Raw genomic sequence first — 23,429 nt, 5'->3', positions numbered from 1 at the left:
GAAAAAACGTTTCGTTTTGGAATTGTGCGAGAGAGACCCTATATTTTCCAGTATTCAATGCGCGGTCCTTTTTAAGTGAGAAAACATTCTGTTGCGCGAGGAAGACGGGCGAATCTGGCCGCGGCGTCGTGGGATCTGCGGCTTGCTCCGGTGGCGATGGCGGCGGCGGCGTCCTGCTCATCCCGAGAGAGAGAGAGGAGAGAGAGGGAGGGAGGAGTCGGGGGGGCGGGAGGGGAAGGCGGAACGGAAGAGGAGGAGGGTAGAAAAGGGGAGGGGAAGAGGAATAAGAATGGTGCGTTTAAGGGGAGGAGAGGAGGGAGGTTGAGGGAGGGAGAGGGGAAGGGGAAGGGGAAGGGAGGGAGGGGAAGGGGAAGGGGAAGGGGAAGGGGAAGGGAGGGAGGGAGGGAGGGAGGGGGAAGGGGAAGGAGCGCCAGGTGAGAGAGGCGGTCGCCGGCTCTGTTGAGGCGGTGGTACAGGCGCCGTCGCTGTGACCAGAGACCAATTCATCCTGAAAAAAGGGGCTCCAACAGACCAGATTTAGCGCTCGCGGTCGTCCCCCGAGGTTGAGGCGGCTGAATCTGACGGGGGCCACCATCTCCCTCTGCCGCCCCTGCCGAAGAAACCGGGCCGCGGACGCCCCGGCGAAGTGGCTCGCCTCCCCACCGCCACTTTGGATTGGTTCCCTCTTTGGCCGCCCACGGTGAGTCTTCTTCCCCTGAAACCTGATTGGTAAATTGAAATCTGTGAGTTAAGGTTGTGGTGTCAACAGTGAGTCATCTGAAATTTGCATCTGTTCATGACAAAGTAGGATACATGGTGCAGGTAAATTAGGATAGTTTGAGTATGAAAAATTAGGATCCATTCAGCCATGTCTTGAGCTAACATTGTGATATAAATACTCACTTCTTGATCATTGGATGATGATAGGTTGTGACATCATGCACTTGGAGATGTACACATGTATGTATCATATCATATGAAGCCAACTTCTTGAACAATTTTTTAAAATTCATGTAAACACTTGAAGAATGCCAGGATCGAGCAAGGTACCTGGTGCTGTAGAGCAAGGGCATAATCCAGGTCGAGAAAGATGGCATCAAGGTGCAACTATCGCTGGGACGGCCTTGAGGGTGCAGTTGCCAGCGACATGTACGCTGATGATGTACATGGATTTTGGATTGAGAAGGACCCTATGTAGAAGGTAGTGGCCCGGTCTACTGGTTGCAGTAAGATGATATCTTACATGTTAGATACTTTTTCTCAGTTGTTGTGTCCAGTGAAACTACTTTTGTGAGCAGTGGCTATCATCCCTACATGACTTGAAGCTGATGGATTTGTTCCTTTGTGCAAAACTGTTTGGTGATGCTATATGATTCCTCATATGAGAAGGAAAATGATGATGGTGGGTACAGTAGATTTATCCTTGATTAGCTCTGACAATTAGTAATTGTTAAAAAGACACTGGTGCGGCCTGTGACTAGCAAGATTAACCTTTTCCCCTGTTCAAATTGTCAGATGATGGCTACAGATATGGACACCTGCATACATATGGGATGTTTCCTCCGTCAATGCCGTCCTTTAATCCAGTTAATGATGCTGAAGTTTTCAATGGCTTTGGCACTGCATACATATGGGATGTTTCCTCCGTCAATGCTGTCCTCTAATCCAGTTAATGATGCTGAAGTTTTTAATGGCTTTGGCATGCAAAGCCATCCAAATGTGGAAAATAGATCTCTTGGTTGCAATGAGGGAGTTGTATATGAAGAAGCTCTACAGGTATATAATGTTACGAGTCACTGTAGAGATAGTATGTAGAGATAGTATATGCTTAATTGCCTGGTTACTTTGTTCGAAATCTAATTACTATGGATGGTAAACAGAACTTTTATGCAGCATATCAGTCAAGAAACAAAGGAAGATCTGTCTCAAGGTGCGTCGGGTCGGCGATGGGTCTCTGTTAGGCATGAACTGAGCTATCAATAATTTGTATATGTTTAGTCTGTTTGTACAATTTGCCAGGTTATTTGGAGAAGGGAAACCAGTAGAAACAATTATAATTGATAAAAAATGCATGGTTGCATGTGCTTTCTCTTTACACTAAGCAATGGATAAATATTCCAGCTTTATTTTTCCTTTTGTATTTGCCTTTTTTTTCTTGGTGGCTAATCTATAACTATCCTGTAGTAATCACATTCTCTTTTTACATCAGCAGGATTTAATCGATGGAGTTCCGCTGCTAAAGGACGTGAGAGGCAGTCCCATCATTGGAAGTTTACTGTTTGAATCGCAAGGATCTGGGATTACATAAGCACATACTTTACTGAATTCTATAGTTCTATTCGTTGGCACATCGGTTGATCAATTTTGAGGTAAAGCGAAGTTGTTATCCGAAAAATACTTACCTACTTAAAAAAGGTCCAAATAGAAAAAATGTTGATTTTCAGGTATGCTAGCATTCAAATCTACTTCGGACACCAGATCACACATCAAAATTTTGATACCTGAAATGATAGCTTCAGAAGAAGGGTATCAAAATAGATTCATGGTCTCTTTGCTTAGTTCTATGCTTCTCAAAATGCTTTAGTATATGCCCATAGTATCATAGTACGAATTGTTCTGTGAGCAGTTTCCTTTGTCTACCATCAGGGATAGTAATTCATTCGGTAATCTGATACGTATATGTTCTGCATTTCTGACTGAAATAATGGTAAGTTTGGCTTTGGCAATTGGTGTGTGTAGTTTTTTCAGTTGATATAATTTGATCATGCTGAAGGCAAGATATACATCATGGTTGCTTCACGTAGCTTAAAGGTCCTGGGTCAGTGTTAAATGTGAAATAGCTTCACCGGGCAAGTTGTTTCACTTCTTTACATTCAAGAGTTAAAACCAGGGACGAAGCACAATCAGACACTCTGTTTTTGCAAAATATTTTCTACCTTCCTCTGTCGTTGAAGTGTATTGGCTTTCTTTCTTACAATACAAAACTGAAAAGTATTGTTTAATAAACTATAATAGAATTTTTCTAAGGTGGAGATGAGAAAATTTGTGAACAAGATAGAACACAGTCAGTATGGTATCTGTGTTTCTTAATCAAGGTCCTGAATTTAGCTTGATGAACTATCAATTCAAATAGATCAAAGAACAATGGTTATAACTTTTGTAGGGCATTCTGTCCTGGAAATACAATTGTTGATAGATCTGCTTTCCTGCGATCAAGAGACAAAGAAAACTGGAACGAAGCAATCCTGTTACTGAATTTTCGTATATATACGTGCGTCATCCCTCAAGAGGAGAACTCTTAGTCAGAGTCGAACTCTGCATCCTCTCCGCCTTCCCTAACCCCTCTCATAAATATCGTCTTCGGTGGCTTGGGGGAGAGGAGCGGAGTGGGGTGTGGATCCCGTGGATGCGGACGAGAGAAGCAAAACATTGATGTCGGCGGCAAGGGCCTTTCCGAGACTCCGAACGTGCTGCTTGACAGAACCTGGGCATGTGCAACGAAGGCTCGCCGCCGTCGGGATCCGGCCACCACGGGCTCCCAGCGTCAGATCCGTAGGTACCGGAACCAATCTTGCAGGCTCCGTTGGTTTCTCTCGGAGCAAGTGACGCCATTGGGATCCGGCTACCACGAGCTCCCCAGGGTTGGATCCGTCTGTCCTGGAGCCGACCCTGCACCCTGTGCTCCTTTCTCTAGGAGCAAGCAAGCGATTGCCGCTGTGCTCCTTTCTCTAGGAGCAAGCAAGCGATTGCCGCAGCAGCGGCGCGAGGGAGCGAGCTCTGCCTTGAGGTGCCACTGGGGCAGACAACCACGAGCTCCTCCACCACCATCTGATCCCCTACCCGGGTTCATCTGCTCATCTGCACCGTTATGGCGGCTAGCATCAGTACCTCTCTATCCTCCTCACCAGTTACGTCACACACCGATATCAATAGGGACTGTACCTAGCTTCGTTCCGACGCGTGGAGGCCCACCCCGTACTGCACTGTTGCAAGGTCTGCATTGCTCAAAATTCTCTCTCTACACCTGCTCTCCCTCTATACCTATAGCATCAATAACCTAAACTTCCTTTTCATAATGGCAGGACAAACCAACCCAGGAGGAGGCAAATAATGTTGTCAAGCAAACGCACATAGTACTATAGGGTCTGATCACTTCCTGTGTGTACATTGGTACTGAGTTCAGAATGCATGCCATCCAACTCATGCATCATATATAAGTGATGGCATGCTGTTGCCGAATTGTGAACCATACATCTACAAAGAAAATCATGGGAAACTTCCTTCCGTGTAAATTGTGTTTGTACAGATCGACTGCAGCTGTGGTATGTATTGCAGAGGGTTGTACATACATATTTTCAAGGGGAGTAAAAGGGCAGTTGTTGTCAACCTGCTTGTGCTCTATAACAGACTTGCTTACTAATTATGTTGGAGGATGCCGATGCTGCCATAAACATGTCTATGATTTAATGTTGCATCCCAGCTCAAATCTTGTGCCTTAATTGATTTTGTTGTTTTTGCATAGCTTCTGAAGGTCAATGTAGCCAGTGAGTGTGCCCTCGAAATCAACGTCCTTCATATTAGCATCGTCGAAGGTTGGTCCTGGCAAGACGACGTTCTTAAAGATTGCAGCTTTGACATCAGCTTTTCAAAAAGAATTGAGGGCTTTCGGCTTTTCCAAAATTGGCAGCGTTTGTGAAGTTCGTGCCTGAAAGTATTTCGAAGAGAAGTGTTTATCTTCATGTTCATAATGAAACATGCTTGGAGCAAAATTATATCTCAAAGGGTTTGTATTTGGGAGAAATCACAACAATACACTGGTGAATAAACAAGCATTTTATGTCTGTCTATGATCAATGTAAGGGTACATATGAAAGGGTCAGTATTTGGAAGCAATGAAAACAATGAACAAAACAGTGTGGTATAAAACCAATTAACATGTGTAGTTATGTTTCTGTTACCTTTGAAACATGCACCAACAGCATAGGCCTTTAAAAATGACAACTTCTATCAAGTTCGCACCATCAAACTTTGCGTCCAACATCAAAGCCGTAGATGGAGTCTTGCCTTTCAGATTATCTTTATCGTTTGCGAAATTATAAAAACCGGAGATGGTGCTACACACCTACACCCCAGTTGCCTGACCAACCGTGTGACCACAAGATCCAGCCTCACATCTCTTTGGATTGGTTGATGGTAGAGGCAACCTCCAACAACCATAGCAATCAGGGAATAATGTTGCATCAGAAAAGATTTTCTACTTGACAAACTCATGATCTTTCATATAGTAGCTTGGATGGTTAAATTGGAGCCACAAATTGCTGCCCATCAACTTCAGGTACAACTGTTGTTCAATATCCAGTAGTCTGTATGCATGTTGGTTAAGAAACTGCAGGTTTGATATTTTGTTAGTTTTCTTTCAAATATTACGTGACCAAGTGAAAATAAAACACAATTATACATTTTAATTGGACTCTAGCATTTGCTCAGTAGCGTGTGATACATTTACTGTATTCTCCCGTTGCAACGCACGGGCACTTTTCCTAATTTATATCCAAAAGGCGGATCGACGGTCTAGCATTCTGCAGCGAGCAGCACCGGCGTTGCAAGGTAAGCCAGAGAAAGAAACAATATTCGAGGGCACAGGATTTTGTGGCCTGGAGAAGATGGTGTGATGTACGCATTCTAGAGACTAGAGCCAACCAGGGGTGGTGCCTCGATATTGAGCGTTATTGTACCCACTTCACTTGTGTTGTCAAGAAAATGGAATAGTGCACTCTTGCTCACAGATATCTAGCGGATTTGTGATGACGGCTCACGCTGATCATGTTGTGCTTCGTAGCTGATACTAAAGACTGAAAGGCTATTTGTTCAGGCAATCAGAATTACTAGATAATCTTAAATGTACACTTAGGCCCTGTTCGGGAATCGTCCAACTCCATAGAATACGGGAGCCGATGGAGCACCACTTTCACAACTCCCAGAAAATACACCGCAGGCCGCTCCGCTCCGGCCGCTTCAGGAGCGGAGCTGCGGAGCCGGAGAGCTGCCGAACAGGCTATTAATCATAACCCGGTGTTACCAGAACAATTTTTATTCTAGTTTTCACATTTACTGGCAGGAGTTGTGCCGTTGCATTTTATTATAGATTCGAAAAAAAGATGTAACCCCGCAGAAAAAAATGTTTGGGCTGGTGCCAAAACACAAGAGCAAATACAGAAAAAGAACAAAAGCCCTGGCTATACAAGGGATGAGTGAAAGGGCCATGTTTGCGCGATGGACACAACAGATGGTGAATGTTCGCCGGGAAGGATGGTATTTGCGAGTGCATTCACTGGAAGTTCCTTCTCAGTGAACTTTTAAAAAAATTCTCTTCGACAAATACATTACCAAATACAATAGCGTTATGACATAACCAGACGTGCCGAGAAAACCACAGTAACCCTAAACAAATTACCGGGTGTAATGACTTGTAAAGCCTCCTAGTCCGAGTCTAAAATTATGTAATATACGACTTGGTGGCATAAGTTTAGACAATGCATGTACATCACGCCCATGCATTGTCTAAAATTAACACATCAAAGTAAATAGGTAAGATCTAAGTAAGCGTCTATCATTTGGTATTGCGGCCAAAGTAGTAACCCATATTATCTATACAAAAGTAGTAACCCAATGTAGTAACCCAAATTGGTATTGCGGCCAAAGTAGTAACCCATATTATCGTGCTGTGCTTGTTGTATGCTGATACCAGGAGCGAAAGACATGTTCAAGAAATCCGAATTAGATCATCTAAGCTATGCACTTCATCACCCGGCGTTACCAGGACATTATTTTTACGTGAATTGGCAGGAGTTGTGCTGTTGCATTATACTCCCTTCGTCCGGAAATACTTGTCGGAGAAATGGATGAATCTAAACGTATTTTAGTTATAGATACATCCAATGTTATTCATTTCTTCGACAAGTATTTTATCTATTTCTCCGATAAGTATTTCGGGACGGAAGGAGTACTACCTTCGTCCCAAAATAGTTGCATTAGATTTGTCTAGAGACAAATTTAAAGGCGGCTGCTACAAATAAGCCGACTGATTTCTCGCAGAAATCAGCCGCCTCGCTGGCCGTTCATTCTATTTCGATCTCGCCGTGTTCAACCGTTGGATAAGTGTACCCACTGACTGCTTCGTTCTCCTTGCCTCGCGAGTCGCGACCAAAAGCAGAGAGAAATCCCTTGCAGCTCACTCCCATCACGGCCACGCGGAAAAGTTTAACCCGAGGGCAGCGAGCTCCGGCGAAAATTTCGCAGTGTCCCACGATAGCCTACAGTGCAGCTCGAAGAGCCGCCGGCAATCGCTGCATCACAGACCAGGAGACACGGGGGTGCTGCTCCATGGCAACAGCAAGCGCCACAAAGAAGCTTCAAACGAAGCACAGACGACCCCTCCGGCGGCGAGTGCAGCTCCGACGACGCTTCAGTCCAGCTCCAGCGGCGCTCCATTGCAGCCCCGGACGGCGCTCCAGTGCAATTTGCGTCGGCGGCGAGCAGCGCTGCGTGCTGCACCGCATCACCGGCGGCGAGCGACGCTCCATTGCAACTCCGTCGGCGGCGAGCGGCGCTTCAGTGCAGCTCCGCGTGCTGCACCGCATCACCGGCGGCGAGCGGCGCTCAACTGCACTCCGGCCTCTATGCTGCCTTGCAACACCGGCGGCGTTCAGCCCAACCTCTCATGCGTGCTGCGTTGCAGCACCGGCGCCAACGAGCTTCGCGTTGCAACGACGGCAGCATCGCCGAGTCGTCGGGTCGCAGCACGACGAGGGCTGCGTTACTGCGTCACGGCGCAGGCGTGTGGGTCTTGAGGAGTAGCAAGTGAAGATTGGGAAGCAGGCCATGGCGGTTGGGACTTGGACGGGAGGCCATGGGAAAGGGGATCGAGCTCGTTGGATTTTGACTGGTTCGTGTTCCAGCTGAAGAGATAAGGCCGGGCAGGTGGTGGGCGGCCCCCCACCAGGACGCGTGGCGTCCGTAGAGCGCGGCTTAAGAGAGGGAAAATTCATCCGGTAGAAAATAAACGTTTCCCAATTTAAAAGGTTTGTCTACGACACATCTAGATGTATCTTGGTTATTGCACATCTAAGTGACACAAGCAAGCATATAAATGAAAAAAAAGGAAAATATCCACATGAATCTTCGCGTAAGATCAATGATATAGAATTTAAATGTGCAATATTTATCACACATCTAGATGTGCTTTAACAAAACTGAATTTAAAATGATAATTTGGGATAGAGGGAGTACTAATTATAAGGGGAGACACTTTGCGCGGAAGCACAGGAGCAAAACAGAGAAAAGTGCTGGCTATACAAGCAACGGATGAGTGAAAGGCCACGTTTGCGCGATGGACCAGATGCAGATCAGTTTTCTTTTGTCTTCAGCCAATTGGGAGTAGAACAAACCTAAAACTTCAAATATTTGAAACAAAGGGAGTATAACCAAACGAGCCAGGAAAAAAACATGGTGACCCCAACCAGATTACCGAGCGTGGTGACTTGTTCACCTGCTAGCCAAGCTCTAAAAATATGCGATTTACAGCGTGGTGGCACAATTTTAGACAATGCATGGACATCGCCCCGAGCAACCCGTGCTTGGTTGCTCTCGCATGAACCTAAATTTGTGTAACGTGCAAAAGCCCCTTTCATGATGAACCTTGCAATATATTGGTGATGAGTATATAAAGCAGCTTGAGTAGTAAAGTCTTGTGCTATGAATGCATAAGGAGGTAAAGAGTACATATGTTGAGCTACTAAGGAAGTAATAAACCCTAAAGAAGCTAGAGCAAGACTTAACTGAAAATGAATTGAATTCTTGATTGTGTCATAAAGGCCCTTATGCCCACGCCCTAATCAACCCCTCGGAGGAGTATGCGCTTCTAAAAGATCTTTAATATCGTGCCCAATTTCGAAGTTAGTTCGACACATGTGACCAGCAATGAGAAAAATAAATGCAATAGCTAAATGATGGTGAGCCATATCGGTCAGGCGCTCTACTTTTATAAAAAGAGTTGATTACAGCACATGTGTCTGAACTTGGCAAGAAAAGTCAGTTTGATGATAAAACTTACGGTATACATTGAACTGGTGACAAATTTGATTTGGGTGTGCATCTATGGTACTTATCACGTTTGTATACGCTCCAAGGTGATGACGAGGCGCGCCGACGTGACTTGGGGACCGGAAGGCAGGGACAAGGGTTTGTGGCCTGTTTTTTGTGAAAAACACCTTGGAATTTCTTTCATCGCGAAAAAGCACCTTCATTTTTTTCCTTAAAAGATCCGTGCTTGGAGAGCCAAACAATAAGCGTTGAATTTCCTGTTCAAAATAGAAGTTGCAACGTGTGTGCCCTAACAGTCCTACTTAATCAAATTATTATTTTGAATATGACACCCTGGTACGAGAAATTTCTTTGATTTAATCAGTAATTTTAGTTTTCATAATTACTCTCGCCTGAACCTAAACTTGTGTATGTATCCTCACATGGAGTGTACTTTTTTTATAAAAAAGGGAGAGTAAATACTGGCCGATGGGTCTTTCTAACAGTAGTACACCATCCATCCTTTTTTTACTTCACAAATTAGCTTCGTTTTAAGTCAAACTTCTTTGTAGTTTGACCAGAAAAATTATCAACATTCCCAACAACAAATCAAACTGTTATAGAACACGTCAAAAGAAATCCATCATAGAATACTTTTTCATAGTGTATTGTAATATACACTGGTCAAACTTTACTAAGTGTGACTTAAGGCAAAACAAAAGAAGCGGGGAAGTACGTAAATATCATTTGATCATAAATCAGATGGACCCCTAAAAACACATCGAAGTAAAGATAAGATCTAGGTAGCATCTATGATACTGTATGATATACCTACTTGGCATTGTGAGTTTGTGACCCAAACAGTAACCCAAATTGGTGCTGATTCAAGCTGTGGAGCAGAGTTATACCTCAGCCAGACAGAAAGTACGCCCAAACACGAGTTAATGCATTTCTTTTGAGCCAATACACGATATAATGCATGCATTAATTCTCCTGGCCTATTCAGATTTACATCACCAAAAGACGTACAAGTTGAAAGAAAAAGGCCACGACTAGGCAGACACAACAGAAAAGAAGAACAGGATTACACGAAGCAGCCTCTTGACGCACAAATGGACGGCCATCCATATCCCTTGAGTATATCCCGTGTTGGAATAAGCCACGGTATGGGTGGTGATCATGTGCGTATGTGCGCGATGATTGAGCCAGTCGCCGGTCCGTTGCCGTGTCGCGGCCGTGGCAAGGTGTACGTATGGGCGTACGTGTGTATCGTGTGTGCGTGCGCGCGCATGCATGGGGCATGTAGGTGCACGAGTACGTGCTTGTGTTTGCGTCAAGGTCTAGATCGAGTCCGGACGTTGGTTTGGCCATGTTCGAGGATAGATTAGAGTCAAGCCAGGTTTGTAGCTAGCTCCGTTGTGTAACAACGGCGGGCGCGTGATGGCATCCAGGTCAAGCGGAGGAGTGGGCAGCTCACGTTGGATGACCGGATCGCCAGGAAGCGTACGTGGGGTGAGCGCGGCGTGCGTGGGCGCTACGTTCCAGTTAGCTACAAATACAGCTGTATATCGAGTCAGTTGTAACAGTTCGAGCTGGAAAAAATCGTTGTTTGGCAGCGAGGCGTTCGTCGCCACAAAATCTCTATGTGCTCACTTCTTCTTCTACCTCCGTCCCTAGAGAGCTAGCTAGGGTTAGACCCAACATTTGGTATTCAGAGCCTCGTTGCAGGAGGTGATCGCCGGTGATGTCGATCGTGCCATACGCCGGCGGGTCGGGGAGCTCGCTACCGACGCCCGTTCCCATGCTCACTGGTGACAATTACACCACGTGGGCAATCAAGGTAGAGGCCAACCTGGACGCGGCCGGGCTGTGGAAGGCAGCGGTCGTGCCGGAGGACGCGGCGGCGGCCGTCATCGCTAAGAAGGACAAGCCCGCGCGCGCCTACCTGCTCGGCGCACTCGCCGAGGACCTGCTGCTGTAGGTATCGTCGAAGAAGACCGCGGCGGAGGTGTGGAGCAGCCTCAAGGCCCGGTTCGTCGGGGCCGATCGCGTCAGGGCGGCGCGGCTGGGCACGTTGCGCAGCGAGTTCGAGCTCTTGCGGATGGACGGCGGTGAGTCGCTGGACGCCTTCGCGGGCAAGGTCAGTGGCATGGCGGCGCGCTACGCCGGGCTGGGATCGACCCTCGACGACACGGCGATGGTGAAGAAGCTGCTGGACTGCGTCCCGGATTGCTTGTACGCGGCGGTCGCCGGGATGGAGCAGTTTTGCGACCTCTCGACGCTGCTGTTCGAGGACGCGCTGGGACGCCTGAAGGTGTTCGACGAGCGGCTGCGTCGGCGTGGGCAGGCGGGCGGCGAGCGGGCAGGCGGCGAGCTGATGTTCACGGCAGCGCAGTGACGGGCGCGGAAGCGGCAGCAGGGCGGCACACGGGACGACGACGACGGCAGGAGCGTGGCGTCGGGAGGAGGAAGACGCCACGGCCGGTGCTACAATTGCGGCATGCGCGGCCACTTCTCGAGGGAGTGCACGAAGCCAAAGAAGGAGAAGAACGAGCAGGCTCTCCTCGCCGACATCGACGCCGAGGGGCCAGCCCTCCTGTAGTTCGTGGCTTAGGAGGAGAGTGTTGGAATAAGCCACGGTATGGGTGGTGATCATGTGCATATGTGCGTGATGATCGAGCCAGTCGCCGGTCCGTTGCCGTGTCGCGGCCGTGGCAAGGTGTACGTATGGGCGTACGTGTGTATCGTGTGTGCGTGCGTGCGCATGCATGGGGCGTGTAGGTGCATGAGTACGTGCTTGTGTTTGCGTCAAGGTCTAGATCGAGTCCGGACGTTGGTTTGGCCACGTTCGAGAATAAATTAGAACCAAGCCAGGTTTGTAGCTAGCTCCGTTGTGTAACAACGGCGGGCGCGTGATGTCATCCAGGTCAAGCGGAGGAGTGGGCAGCTCACGTTGGATGACCGGATCGCCAGGAAGCGTACGTGGGGTGACCGCGGTGAGCGTGGGCGCTACGTTCCGATTAGCTATAAATATGGCTGTATATCGAGTCAGTTGTAACAGTTCGAGCTGGAAAAAATCGTTGTTTGGCAGCGAGGCGTTCGTCGCCACAAAATCTCTGTGTGCTCACTTCTTCTTCTACCTCCGTCCCTAGAGAGCTAGCTAGGGTTAGACCCAACATCCCGAGCGGTTGTTTCTCACCCAAAGTCCATGGATGCTCGGGCCTCCTCCCGACGAAGTTAGGAGCACGACGTACGGACTCACGGCAACGAAGATTCTCTCCGGGAATCGACCGAGAGGGTTCAAGGACGTTCCCAGCGAAGACGATGGCGCCCGACTCCTCCTCGATTACAAAGAAGGCAAACGGATGGTCAGCGACGAAATCCACGAGAACCGGCGGTGTTTTCGGTGGAGGACCGCAGCCGCACATTAGATCAGCGGTGACGGCCGCCGCCTCGGTACCGTCCTCGTTCACTTCGATGACAGCCTTGTGGACGACCCCGTTCAGAGCCAACGGCCTGCCAGTGCCGTCGTCCTCCATCATGTTGGACATGTCGGCTTCCGCCATATGGAGTCCCAACCGCTGGAGAATGCCAGATATGTCGGCCGAAAAGGTGAGCTTGAATCTAGGCAGCTTGAAGTCGCCCACCGAGACGAGGCTCGTCGGAAGGTGCGCGCGGATGAAGTTCGGGCTGGACGCGATCCTCTGGACAAGGCCTCAGAGCCCGTCGCGCTCGTCTGGGAGGAAGATGCACATGGAGAAGGACGCCGGCGGCGAAGACCACACGTGCCCTTGCCTGTAGTCGAGCTTGAGCACCTTGAACCCTTGGTGGCAGGCGATGTACTGCTCCTTGCCGCTCGCATGAAGGCGACATCAAAGGCGGTGCCGTCGAGGCGGTAGAACTTCTCGTCCTCGGTGTTGTGGCCGCTAAGGGGGAGTCCCACATGGCCTTGAAGTAGACGGTGTTGGCGACGATGACATCCGTCTCGGTGGACACCTGCTGCTCGGTGAGCACCGAGTCGATGAGGTTGTTCGTCGCCGCCGCCGCCCAGGCGTTGATCTGCTTCACGGCTTCTCCTGGCTGCAGCGTCGAACACCCACGCGTGATTGGTTAGAACTCAGAAAATAACAGTTTTACTAAAGCACATCTAAATTCTATATCATTGATCTTACATAGAGATTCGTGTGGATATTTTTTTTACTTTTAATGCTTAATTAAATCACTTAAATGCGCAATAATTAGAGCAGATGTGCCCTAGACATTCCCAATAAATAGTTACCACTGCGTGTAAGAAAAAAACATGGCATAGGAAGAAGAAGGCACCGACCTTTTCACGGAAGTTGACGGTGCCGGTTTCCGTCTTGTAGGACTGGGCGGCGGCTTCGCGGAAGGATGGCCTAAGCTTCCGGGTCTCGTCGTGCCACACGCCGCACGCGAAGGAGACGCGCGGCCCGCCGCCCAGCGTGCGGTCGGCGAGGGCCTGCTCCGCCAGGCTGCGGACGATCTTGGCGAGGTCCTTGCGGGACTTGGCGCCAAGAAGGGCGAGCAGCTGCTGGAGAGTCGCGCCCCGGGCGCCGACGGACGTGAGGGCGAGCGCCGCGTAGATGGACATCGGCGAGAAGACGAGGTTGCCGGTGCCGGTCGCGCTCGTCGAGGAGAGCTTGCTGATGAGGCGCAGGGCGAACGCCGTCAGGCCGGGGCACGCGAGCGCGGTGGTGCGGGCCTTCATCGTGATTCGGGAGATCGAGATCGCGGTATCTTTGTGCGCTGACCTAGGTTACGATCGGTGCCAGGGTGCTCTACTATTTATACTAGCAAAATGCCCGTGCGTTGTCATGGGTTTTTTAATTTGTTTTCATCCGATTGCACCTATGAATATAATGCATATTTTATCTCGTTCCCCACTCTGTCTACCATCCTCCATCTCTATCCCTACCCTTCTATTTCCCACCCCCGCTCCCTCTTTTTTCTAGACCCCTCTATTTCTCCATGACACAATCCCCTAATGACGAAAACGCCCCCTGCTTTATATTATAAAGCAACAATCACTGTATACATCCGATAAGACCGATACAAACACACACCACCACCGCACTCAACACACACCCAAAGCAAGATACAAAGGTGCCGACAAACCACCCCAGCGACTACCAAGCATACTACGAATGAGCAAAGAAGAACCGCTTCTAGCCGACGGACCACCACATGAGTGATCCACCAAGAAGAGGTGAGGCAGCCAATGCCGGAGCGGGGACTCCAAAATGGTGCCTCCAAGAAGGGCAGGACCACTGATAGCCGCCATCATCTGATCCCGTGGATCAAGTTTTCACTCGGAGTAACACAAAGGGACTGAGAGCACCATGGTGGACCCTGCAAGGGGGAAACAACGTCTGCGGACGCCACCGCCGATGGCTAGTACAAAGATTGGGCAAGTGATGTACCCCGGTGCTCCGACCCCCTCCATCGCACCCCCGCTCCGCCAACCACCCGCATCCATGCCGCCCGAGCAGCCTTGTCTGCTCTCCCGCTCCTGAGCCGCGCAAATCCGCCCAAGATCAACGCGCCTCCCACTGCCAGGGCCGCCACCTTGTACCCAGACCACCCTGAGAACATCAAAGGGGGTGGCTTTCAATAGCTTCTCCAAATCCAACCACCGCCGGAACCGACAACGACCGTCCAACCTCAAGCATCGCCAGAAAGCACCAGGCTAACGAAAAGGGGAAGGGGAAGGACCGGCACACGACCATGACCGGCACCCCCTACGTCGGCGACAGGCGACTCAACAACAGCAGAGCCCCATCCCTCCTACCGACTTTCCCCTCCCCCCGAAGCACCCCTGCTTTGCCCCACCACGGCTACTGGCGCGGACTGGCAAGAGGCCACCAACAGCCACATGTTCGCCGAAGAGGGGGTAGATCCTGTTGGGTTTCGTAGTAATTTCAAAAAAATTCCTACGCACACGCAAGATCATGGTGATGCATAGCAACAAGAGGGGAGAGTGTTGTCTACGTACCCTCGTAGACCGAAGCGGAAGCGTTGACGCAACGTAGAGGAAGTAGTCGTACGTCTTCCCGATCCGACCGATCCAAGCACCGTTACTCCGGCACCTCCGAGTTCTTGGCACACGTTCAGCTCGATGACGATCCCCGGGCTCCGATCCAGCAAAGCATCGGGGAGGAGTTCTGTCAGCACGACGGCGTGGTGACGATCTTGACGTACTACTGCTGCAGGGCTTCGCCTAAGCACCGCTACAATATTATCGAGGACTATGGTGGCTGGGGGCGCCGCACACGGCTAAGGAATAGATCACGTGGATCAACTTGTGTGTCTCTGGGGTGCTCCTGCCTCCGTATATAAAGGACTAGAGGGGGGAGGCTGGCCGGCCAAGGAGGGCGCACCAGGAGAGTCCTACTCCCTCTGGGAGTAGGATCCCCCCCCCCAATCCTAGTTGGAATAGGATTTGCGGAGGGGGGAAAAGAGAGAGAGGGGCCGGCCCCCTCTCCTTGTCCTATTCGGACCAAGGGAGGGGAGGGGCGCGCGGCCCATGTAGGGCTGCCTCTTCTCTTTTCCACTAAGGCCCATCATGGCCCATATAGCTCCCGGGGGGTTCCCGTAACCTCCCGGTACTCCGATAAAATCCCGATTTCACCCGGAACACTTCCGGTATCCAAACATAGGCTTCCACTATATCAATCTTTATGTCTCGACCATTCGAGACTCCTCGTCATGTCCGTGATCACATCCGGGACACCGAACAACCTTCGGTACATCAAAATGCATAAACTCATAATATAACAGTCATCGTAACCTTAAGCGTGCGGACCCTACGGGTTCGAGAACAATGTAGACATGACCGAGACACATCTCCGATCAATAACCAATAGCGGGACCTGGATGCCCATATTGGCTCCTACATATTCTACGAAGATCTTTATCGGTCAGACCGCATAACAACATACGTCGTTCCCTTTGTCATCGGTATGTTACTTGCCCGAGATTCGATCGTCGGTATTCTAATACCTAGTTCAATCTCGTTGCCGGCAAGTCTCTTTACTCGTTCTATAATACATCATCCCGCAACTAACTCATTTAGTTGCAATGCTTGCAAGGCTTAAGTGATGTGCATTACCGAGAGGGCCCAGAGATACCTCTCCGACAATCGGAGTGACAAAACCTAATCTCGAAATACGCCAACCCAACATGTACCTTTGGAGACACCTGTAGTACTCTTTTATAATCACCCAGTTACGTTGTGACGTTTGGTAGTACCCAAAGTGTTCCTTCGGTAAACGGGAGTTGCATAATCTCATAGTCATAGGAACATGTATAAGTCATGAAGAAAGCAATAGCAACATACTAAACGATCGGGTGCTAAGCTAATGGAATGGGTCATGTTAATCAGATCATTCACCTAATGATATGATCCCGTTAATCAAATAACAACTCTTTGTCTATGGTTAGGAAACATAACCATCTTTGATTAACGAGCTAGTCAAGTAGAGGCATACTAGTGACACTCTGTTTGTCTATGTATTCACACATGTATTATGTTTCCGGTTAATACAATTCTAGCATGAATAATAAACATTTATCATGATATAAGGAAATAAATAATAACTTTATTATTGCCTCTAGGGCATATTTCCTTCAGATCCACCGCCATCACCATCAAAGATGGGCACAAGAGAAGCCCGCCCGCGCTGCACGCTGTCGTCCAGAAGCCGGGGAGGAAGGCCCAACCGGACTCCAGGACGTGCACGCACCTCCACCACCTCAGCCACGCCACCAGCACTGCCCACCGATCCACGCCAGCGCCGGCCGCACACGGCCCCTGTTGGCCTCAGCCCTCGCCGCCGGACGGGCTGCCAGCGCCAGATCTGTCTGGATCAGACCAGATCCATGTTGCACGATTTGCCTGAAGGACGAAGCCCCACCTCCACCGCACAACCACCACTGCACTAATATAGCATCGACTGAGAGTATCAGTCGTGAGATTGGAGACTATATCACAATCCCCTAATTACTTCCAAGAAAGAAAAACAAAAAATCAGCATGCAATCCCCTAATGCCGTCGATTTGATTTGATTGAAGCATGAAATCAAAAGAGAAGCGCGCTACAGATAGGAAAGAAATAGAGCAAACAGCTACCGACGACATTACAGTAGAAGAAAATGAAGATATATGCGAAAAGCAGTACAGAGATGCTTGTGCAACTTATCATACGTACCTAGAAGAATATTGTGATCCGCTACAGCACGCCACACTGAGACATACATGCTGAAATGCATTGTTCTCTCTCTTTTTTATAGGAGCCGAGACATACATGCTGAAATGCATTGTTCTCTCTCTTTTTTTATAGGAACACATACGTAATTTGGTTACAATTACGAATTTTAATGCTGGTTAGTCAATTCTAGCAGAATAAAAGAATAGATTTCATGCTATCCTGAGAATTGCTGAATCAATATCGATATATGAGCAGGCTCACACAACTTGTAAATTAAGCTAAGGGGTAGATCCTAAATATACTGTTTTTTTGCTTTAGCACATGTGTCTTCCCGTCCTCTTCACCTTTTGAGGAATATGGTACGCAGGGTTTGCTTAAGAACATGACAAAATCAACGTCGACCGAGAGAATTTGGCTGCTGCATATTACCTTCTGATAATTATTGTAGGCAAACCAGCATAGGCTGTACAACAAATATATACATGCAGAAATGTGGGCTCTTGGAAAGACGATAGTATAGAATGCCTGGCCATCCAGTGGCTTTATATTTTCAAGATACTCTTAACAACAAACTGACATAATACATGCAGGTTTAGACCAGCAAGCATAATATCATCAGTAACTCATCATTTTCTTACCACCCCATGTCTATCTCCAGCGTATCCTCGTCTTTCCAACAAAGGAAAACATCCTTTGTAAGTGTCAGCGGAGCCTTCTCCAAATTGTCATCAATGAAGCAATTCAGGACAGATCTGGGCAACCCAGTGGAGACTTCGCTGACAATGAAGCTCGAGTAGCTGATCAAGTTCTCAAAGGCACCTCCTGCAGACCTGCACAACCATGTTGGCATTTAGTTTCTCACCCTGGCTCCCAGCAAGGCTGTGACTGTAGAAGCTAGTTTTTTTAAACGGAGGCATAAGCATAAGTTGTGAATCTAGAAGATAGTTTTGATGCTTACAACGACAACATTTAATTAGAAAACTAATGCATGTAAAACTAAGGTTGTTATCAAAGTGGTGACATGTTAGTTCTTGATAAATATCCGCCGATAAAAGTATTTTAGTAACACAATTGAGTTGAACACATCGTAAATGGAAATAACACAAACTTTAGGCAAAGTAATTACTACAGTTCCTCTGGAATCAAGGACAGAAGAAACACAATAGATGATAACACGAGAAAAGTAATCGCTATTTTTGTTTTAACACTACCGATACACTATAAGATGTTAAGAGTTTTGAGAATCAACATCTTATCGACATAAGTACTTCACTTTTCTCAGGAACATGTGCAATAAGGAGAGCAAAAATATCCAATAGGAAGGAGTTATAGAGCACACACTTCATGCCCAAACAGTCCTAGTCAAGTAACTCAGACAACCATTAATGGTTTCAACCAAATAAAACCAACACATCATAATTCCTGAAACTCCTCGGGGTGCATGCTATGTAACCAGATCATCTATTCAAGTGTATATACCCAGCCAATGTTTATTGTTGCAAAATTGTGCACATTGTAAGAAAACAATTGTGAGGAAGCCCATAAGATAAGAGAAATAAAGATGGCACCTTCCAACATGTGCCATCAAGAAAATACTAAACCCCCTTCTCTTGTAGGCTAACTACCTTCCGAACCCAAACTCTCCACACCTTGTATTGGTGCAACTGAATAAATTAGTACAGTAAAACGAGTTGTAACACATACAATTAAGAAAAGTCACAGTTTAGGCCTTAGAGAACCTAAATACAACGACCCAAGATTAATGTAGAAGCACACAACGACAAAAAAACACATGTCAGAGGGAAGTGCTACTGCCAGCAGAAGTAGCTGCCCCAGTGGTGGTGATCGAGACTATGCACGGGATTTATGTAGAAGCACCTAAACACAGGATTCATTATTGGCACCTGGAACATGGGTGCAGGCATTCCGGCGAAGTCAGCGATAATGGAAGCTTCGGGTATGGCAAGAACTTGCAAAATTTTAATGAGTGATAAAAGGATCTTATGGAGAAAAAACAGTAAAGGAATGCATATTTCTATTATGCATCATCGATCAAAACGATGGTTAATTGAATGAAGAAAACAAAAGATCACTTTTACTGGGAAAAATTGGTACTGCTACCTATTTTAATGTTATTAACTCGTTGGTGAGAGAGCTGCTCACTTGCAGATCACATAACTCCACGTATTTTCTGTACAAAGGTAATTTAATTTGGTAGTGACATTCAGCTATTTCCTTGGAGCTTAAAGGATTAGCTACAAATAAAATTAGAGGAAATGCTTGTATTGCTAAATCTCATCAAGTGGTAGCTATCATTTTCATCAAGAAAAAACAACTTGCTCTCGTTGGTCATTATGTCAGGCGAACCTTCTCTGCATATTACTGAAAAACACACAATTAGCATTATGTTATGTACTGTTTAAGAACCGTGAAATGATTGATTTGGCTCACCTGCTAGCTTGGTTTCAGACAGAACCAACCCTAAAATCACCTGTCTTGTTGGTGTGGCCGCGGGTGGAGATGGCGGCCAGCACGCGACTCCCCAGAAGACGGCCTTCTTCGGCCACCATGCCATCACTGCGTGCATGGGTGATAGCATCCTCACGGCGGCGCCCAGCCCCTGCCAGCAGAAGTAGCTGCCTCGGTGGTGGTGATCGAGACTATGCACGAGATTGATGTAAGCACCTAAACACGAGATTGAAAATTGGCACTCTCTTTGGATTGTCAGTCAACTTCCCAATTGTGGCCATTGATTTTCTTGAGTTGAAGCAACGCCTTACAAACCTACTTCACTAAGGAGCTCAAATTGCCGTTGATGGTCTAGACATGCTGCACCGAAATCATTGAAGGCCGAACACTGATAACACTACCATTGTATATCTAGTCATAGTATTCCATTCCAACTATCCCAAGGAAAGAAAGATATCTGAAAGCTGCACTCCAACCTGCAAGGCTGCAACAGTAAGGGGAGAAAATTAGAATACACATAGGCTAGCAAAAATGATTACCATGATCTTAAATAAGCAAGCGATAGAGCAGTGTCGTTCTCACTAAGGAAAACGACAGAGTACAATAGATCGACCATGGATACAAGAAAGGAATTATATTCAATATTTAATAATCTCCTCACTCATCTCTGGTGCTCTGCAAGAAAGGAATTAAACTCAATATTGAATAGTTCTCCATTTTTCATCTTGACTTGATTCTGTTGTTAACTGCATTCCCAAAAAATAATGCTCGTGTTCTGAAATTTGAGTCATCTAGCAAAACGTAGTTCAACCTATAAAGTTGGTGCAGGCATCCACTCTGCCTCTAAACCTCCATTTATCTTTCTGTCATGGTCATATTTGCAGAATTTAGTTTGGACCATCAAGTTAGCATTAATTAACTCACAAGCTTATATGCATCTAGACATTTAAGTTTTACTCAAATCTCTACAGAAAGGTGGAAAAAGATGCAGGAACTAAAACCAGATCGTGAACTTCTAAGATATCTCAAAACTGGCACATGAGGGGACATATCCTAATATTAAACGTAAGTCGACATGAAGATATCCCCTAGATACAAACTTTCTGTAATTTATCATGAAAATTGTCACTGATATAGTCTAAAGTCCAAAATTTCATCATTCTTGATTATTATCAAAAACTTTTGTTTTGATTGATTAAATATACATACCAGACCTGAAGACAATGGTGCATCCCTTGCCGTTTTGAAGTTATAAGAAATTTTCCTGGCCTGAAGTGGAACTTGGTACCCAAATGATAGTTCTTCGTTACATGGACAAGCAACAATGAAATGATTCAGTTGCCTAGTTTACAAAGGTTATTCTGATCTGATCTTATTCCATTAAGTTCAACGAAGCGGGGTGACACTCTGGGAGGCATGGTGAACTTATCTTCAGAGGTGGCTTTACGTTTCTTGCTTTTCAGCTCTGCATTTTGAGCACCACCCAAATATATTTGATAAGAAAATAGTTACAGTACTAAACCTGACCATTCCTTGAGAATACACAACAGGAATCATCAATATGTTCAATAACGATCCGGTTGCCTCTAATCAGAATCACGCATGTTGAGTTTACTTATTGTAGGGGCCCAAGATAAGGGGCCTACAAAATAAATTCCAAACTAAGGTACAGTACGGAAACAAAATATCCAAAATCATATGAAAAAAATACGCTATAAAGCAGCGAGTGCAAACATCAGGAAACAACTTGATCAATGTACCCTTTTTTCAAGGATGCATCTGACCGATGTGCCCTTGATAAGAGGAGCAAACAATGTAAGAAATGAAGTGCGGTTGTAAGAAATGACCGATGTTCACCTTGCTCAGGAGCCACGCCATCACCCCTGTTCGCCTTTCCTCTGCTTGTCCTCCGGTCAAACAGAGCTCGGCTCGGGGTGCGGACATCCTGACAATGATGAGAAGACCATAAAAAACGTTAATGCAGAGGAGTCAAGACTGCAAACTACATAATCTGAAGCACATATAGAGGCCTAGTAAAAATTCACAAAAGGTGTGCACAGTTCAGACGTGCCCAGGCTTGCCCATTGATCTGGAGTAGAAGATGGGGGGCAAATGAGGTTTACCTTGTGCACAGCCATGAGAGAGACGAGGAAGGTGATGAATTGTGGCTCGCCTCCTCCTCGTCACAGATGTGCCCAGTGCACCATAGCAGCAAGGGGTTGAGGGTCGCCGTCTCCAAGGCATGGGGTCACCCTGCCCGCTCGTCGAGCTCCTCTCCTCAAGGCCGCCGGCTAGATCCATCATAATGTTAATACATGGGGTTGAAACCGCTATGCTATACTTATGATTGAAACAGCCCTGCGTTTGAGTTTTCTCCTATCCATACCTCTGGTTGAAACCGCCCTGCGACGGAGATCCAGAACCGTGGCCCCGACGCAAGATCCGGCGGGGTCTTCCGGAGGGGATCGACGGGGTTTTCTGGAGGGGATTGGCGGCGGCGGCTTTATGGAGTTACGGCGGCAGCGAGATCCGGTGGGATCTTCGCAAGGAGATCGACGGCGGTGAGATCCGGCAGGGTCTTCTCTAGGAGATCGGCGACGGTGAGATCCGACAGGGTCTTCTCGAGGAGATCGGCGGCGGTGAGATCCAGCGGGGTCTTGGCGGCGGCGAAGGGATGGAGGGCGGCTGCGAACGAGGGCAGTGAGTCGGGTGTGAGTGGAGGGCAGGAGAGTCGGGCGTGCGAGTGGAGGGCAGGAGAGTCGTGCGTGCGATTGGTTTAGGTTTTTTTGCTGGTTAATTTTCGTAGGTTTTTTTCATTGGTTAATTTTCATAGGTTTTTTTCCTTTGCTTTGTAGATGGGTGCGTGGGGGCGGGTGGGAGCCTCAGTACGAGGTTTTTTTGGTTCATGGCGGCTCAGTGTGAGGTGGGAGGAAGTATCAAAGAAGTATCAAAAAAGACCGGGTGATGTGGGACGAAAATTAAACCCGAAACGCGACCTACCAACTGAGACATTAGGAATAGAGATGTCGAATCCAATATGGCGACGTAACGGATTGTTTTCTTTTCCGAGTTTTTCACGCGTACGTTCTCCCGCGTGCCCATCGGTGTAAAGCACAGCTGATGTGGAAGAAAGAAAAAAAACACAAGCACAGCTACGGAGCTACCTAACGGAAGTTTTTTTTTAAAGAAGACCTAGCAAAACTAACACCATCCATTTTTCCTCCCGGATTGTGCAAGTGGCAATTAGATCATCACCAGCACATTTCCCATTTCTTTTTGGCAAGTTTCTTTGCATTAGTCAAATTATTGTACTTGTTCACCTGCAAAAAAAAATATTATACTTGCACATGTATGCACAATTGTAGAATGTCCTTACTTGTGCTTATCATTTCCAAGATCACGCAAATGCGGTCATGGAGAAGATTGCCAAGAAGTTTGTCCACGACATAGACTATGAGAGGTGGATCCAGTGTGTAGTCAAGTTTTACGCGGAAGGGGGCGTCAAGTTCTTCGGCTGGCTTGTTCTTTGCAACCGTTGTTGGACCTCTGACATGCTGCGTCGAAGGGGGCTGCCTCATCAGCCCTGCTATCCACTTTGCTTGCAAGAGCCCAAATGCACTGGTCATCTACTCCTACAATGCTCGTTCGTGAG

The 23,429-nt window shown here is 47.4% G+C and overlaps 1 protein-coding gene and 1 long non-coding RNA gene across 19 annotated transcripts; one reads left to right on the top strand and one right to left on the bottom strand.

Moving 5' to 3' along the window:
- The first annotated feature begins 362 nt into the window (after positions 1-362).
- Positions 363-4,929, top strand: LOC125542936. Of its 16 annotated transcripts, XR_007298200.1 has the most exons (8): positions 364-700; positions 928-1,402; positions 1,516-1,776; positions 1,881-1,930; positions 2,213-2,369; positions 2,445-2,526; positions 3,164-3,993; positions 4,083-4,386. XR_007298200.1 is itself a non-coding variant. In XM_048706159.1 (7 exons), exons 2-6 carry the CDS (start codon positions 1,029-1,031, stop codon positions 2,281-2,283), a joined length of 558 nt encoding a protein of 185 aa, XP_048562116.1. In that variant the 5' UTR covers positions 363-700; positions 928-1,028; the 3' UTR covers positions 2,284-2,369; positions 4,523-4,929. The 16 variants fall into 16 exon arrangements, 5 of the variants coding, with proteins under 5 accessions (XP_048562116.1, XP_048562115.1, XP_048562117.1 ...); XR_007298198.1 differs by having other exon boundaries at positions 363-700; positions 928-960; positions 1,028-1,402; positions 2,213-3,993; XR_007298199.1 differs by having other exon boundaries at positions 363-700; positions 928-1,201; positions 1,299-1,402; positions 2,213-3,993.
- A 12,789-nt stretch (positions 4,930-17,718) lies between these two features.
- On the bottom strand, positions 17,719-21,611 carry LOC125542935. Of its 3 annotated transcripts, none has more exons than XR_007298187.1 (3): positions 20,987-21,611; positions 19,213-20,261; positions 17,719-18,138 (listed from the first exon to the last, which is right to left on the bottom strand). It is a non-coding gene; the product is annotated as an uncharacterized LOC125542935 (long non-coding RNA). The 3 variants fall into 3 exon arrangements; XR_007298188.1 differs by having other exon boundaries at positions 19,430-20,261; XR_007298189.1 differs by having other exon boundaries at positions 20,992-21,611.
- Between the last annotated feature and the right edge of the window lie 1,818 nt (positions 21,612-23,429).

The sequence above is a fragment of the Triticum urartu genome, chromosome 3 (assembly GCF_003073215.2).
Source record: "Triticum urartu cultivar G1812 chromosome 3, Tu2.1, whole genome shotgun sequence".
Classification (NCBI taxonomy): Eukaryota; Viridiplantae; Streptophyta; class Magnoliopsida; order Poales; family Poaceae; genus Triticum; species Triticum urartu.
The sequence above is the reverse complement of the archived record's forward strand: the minus strand, read 5'-3'. Positions and strand labels throughout refer to the sequence as shown.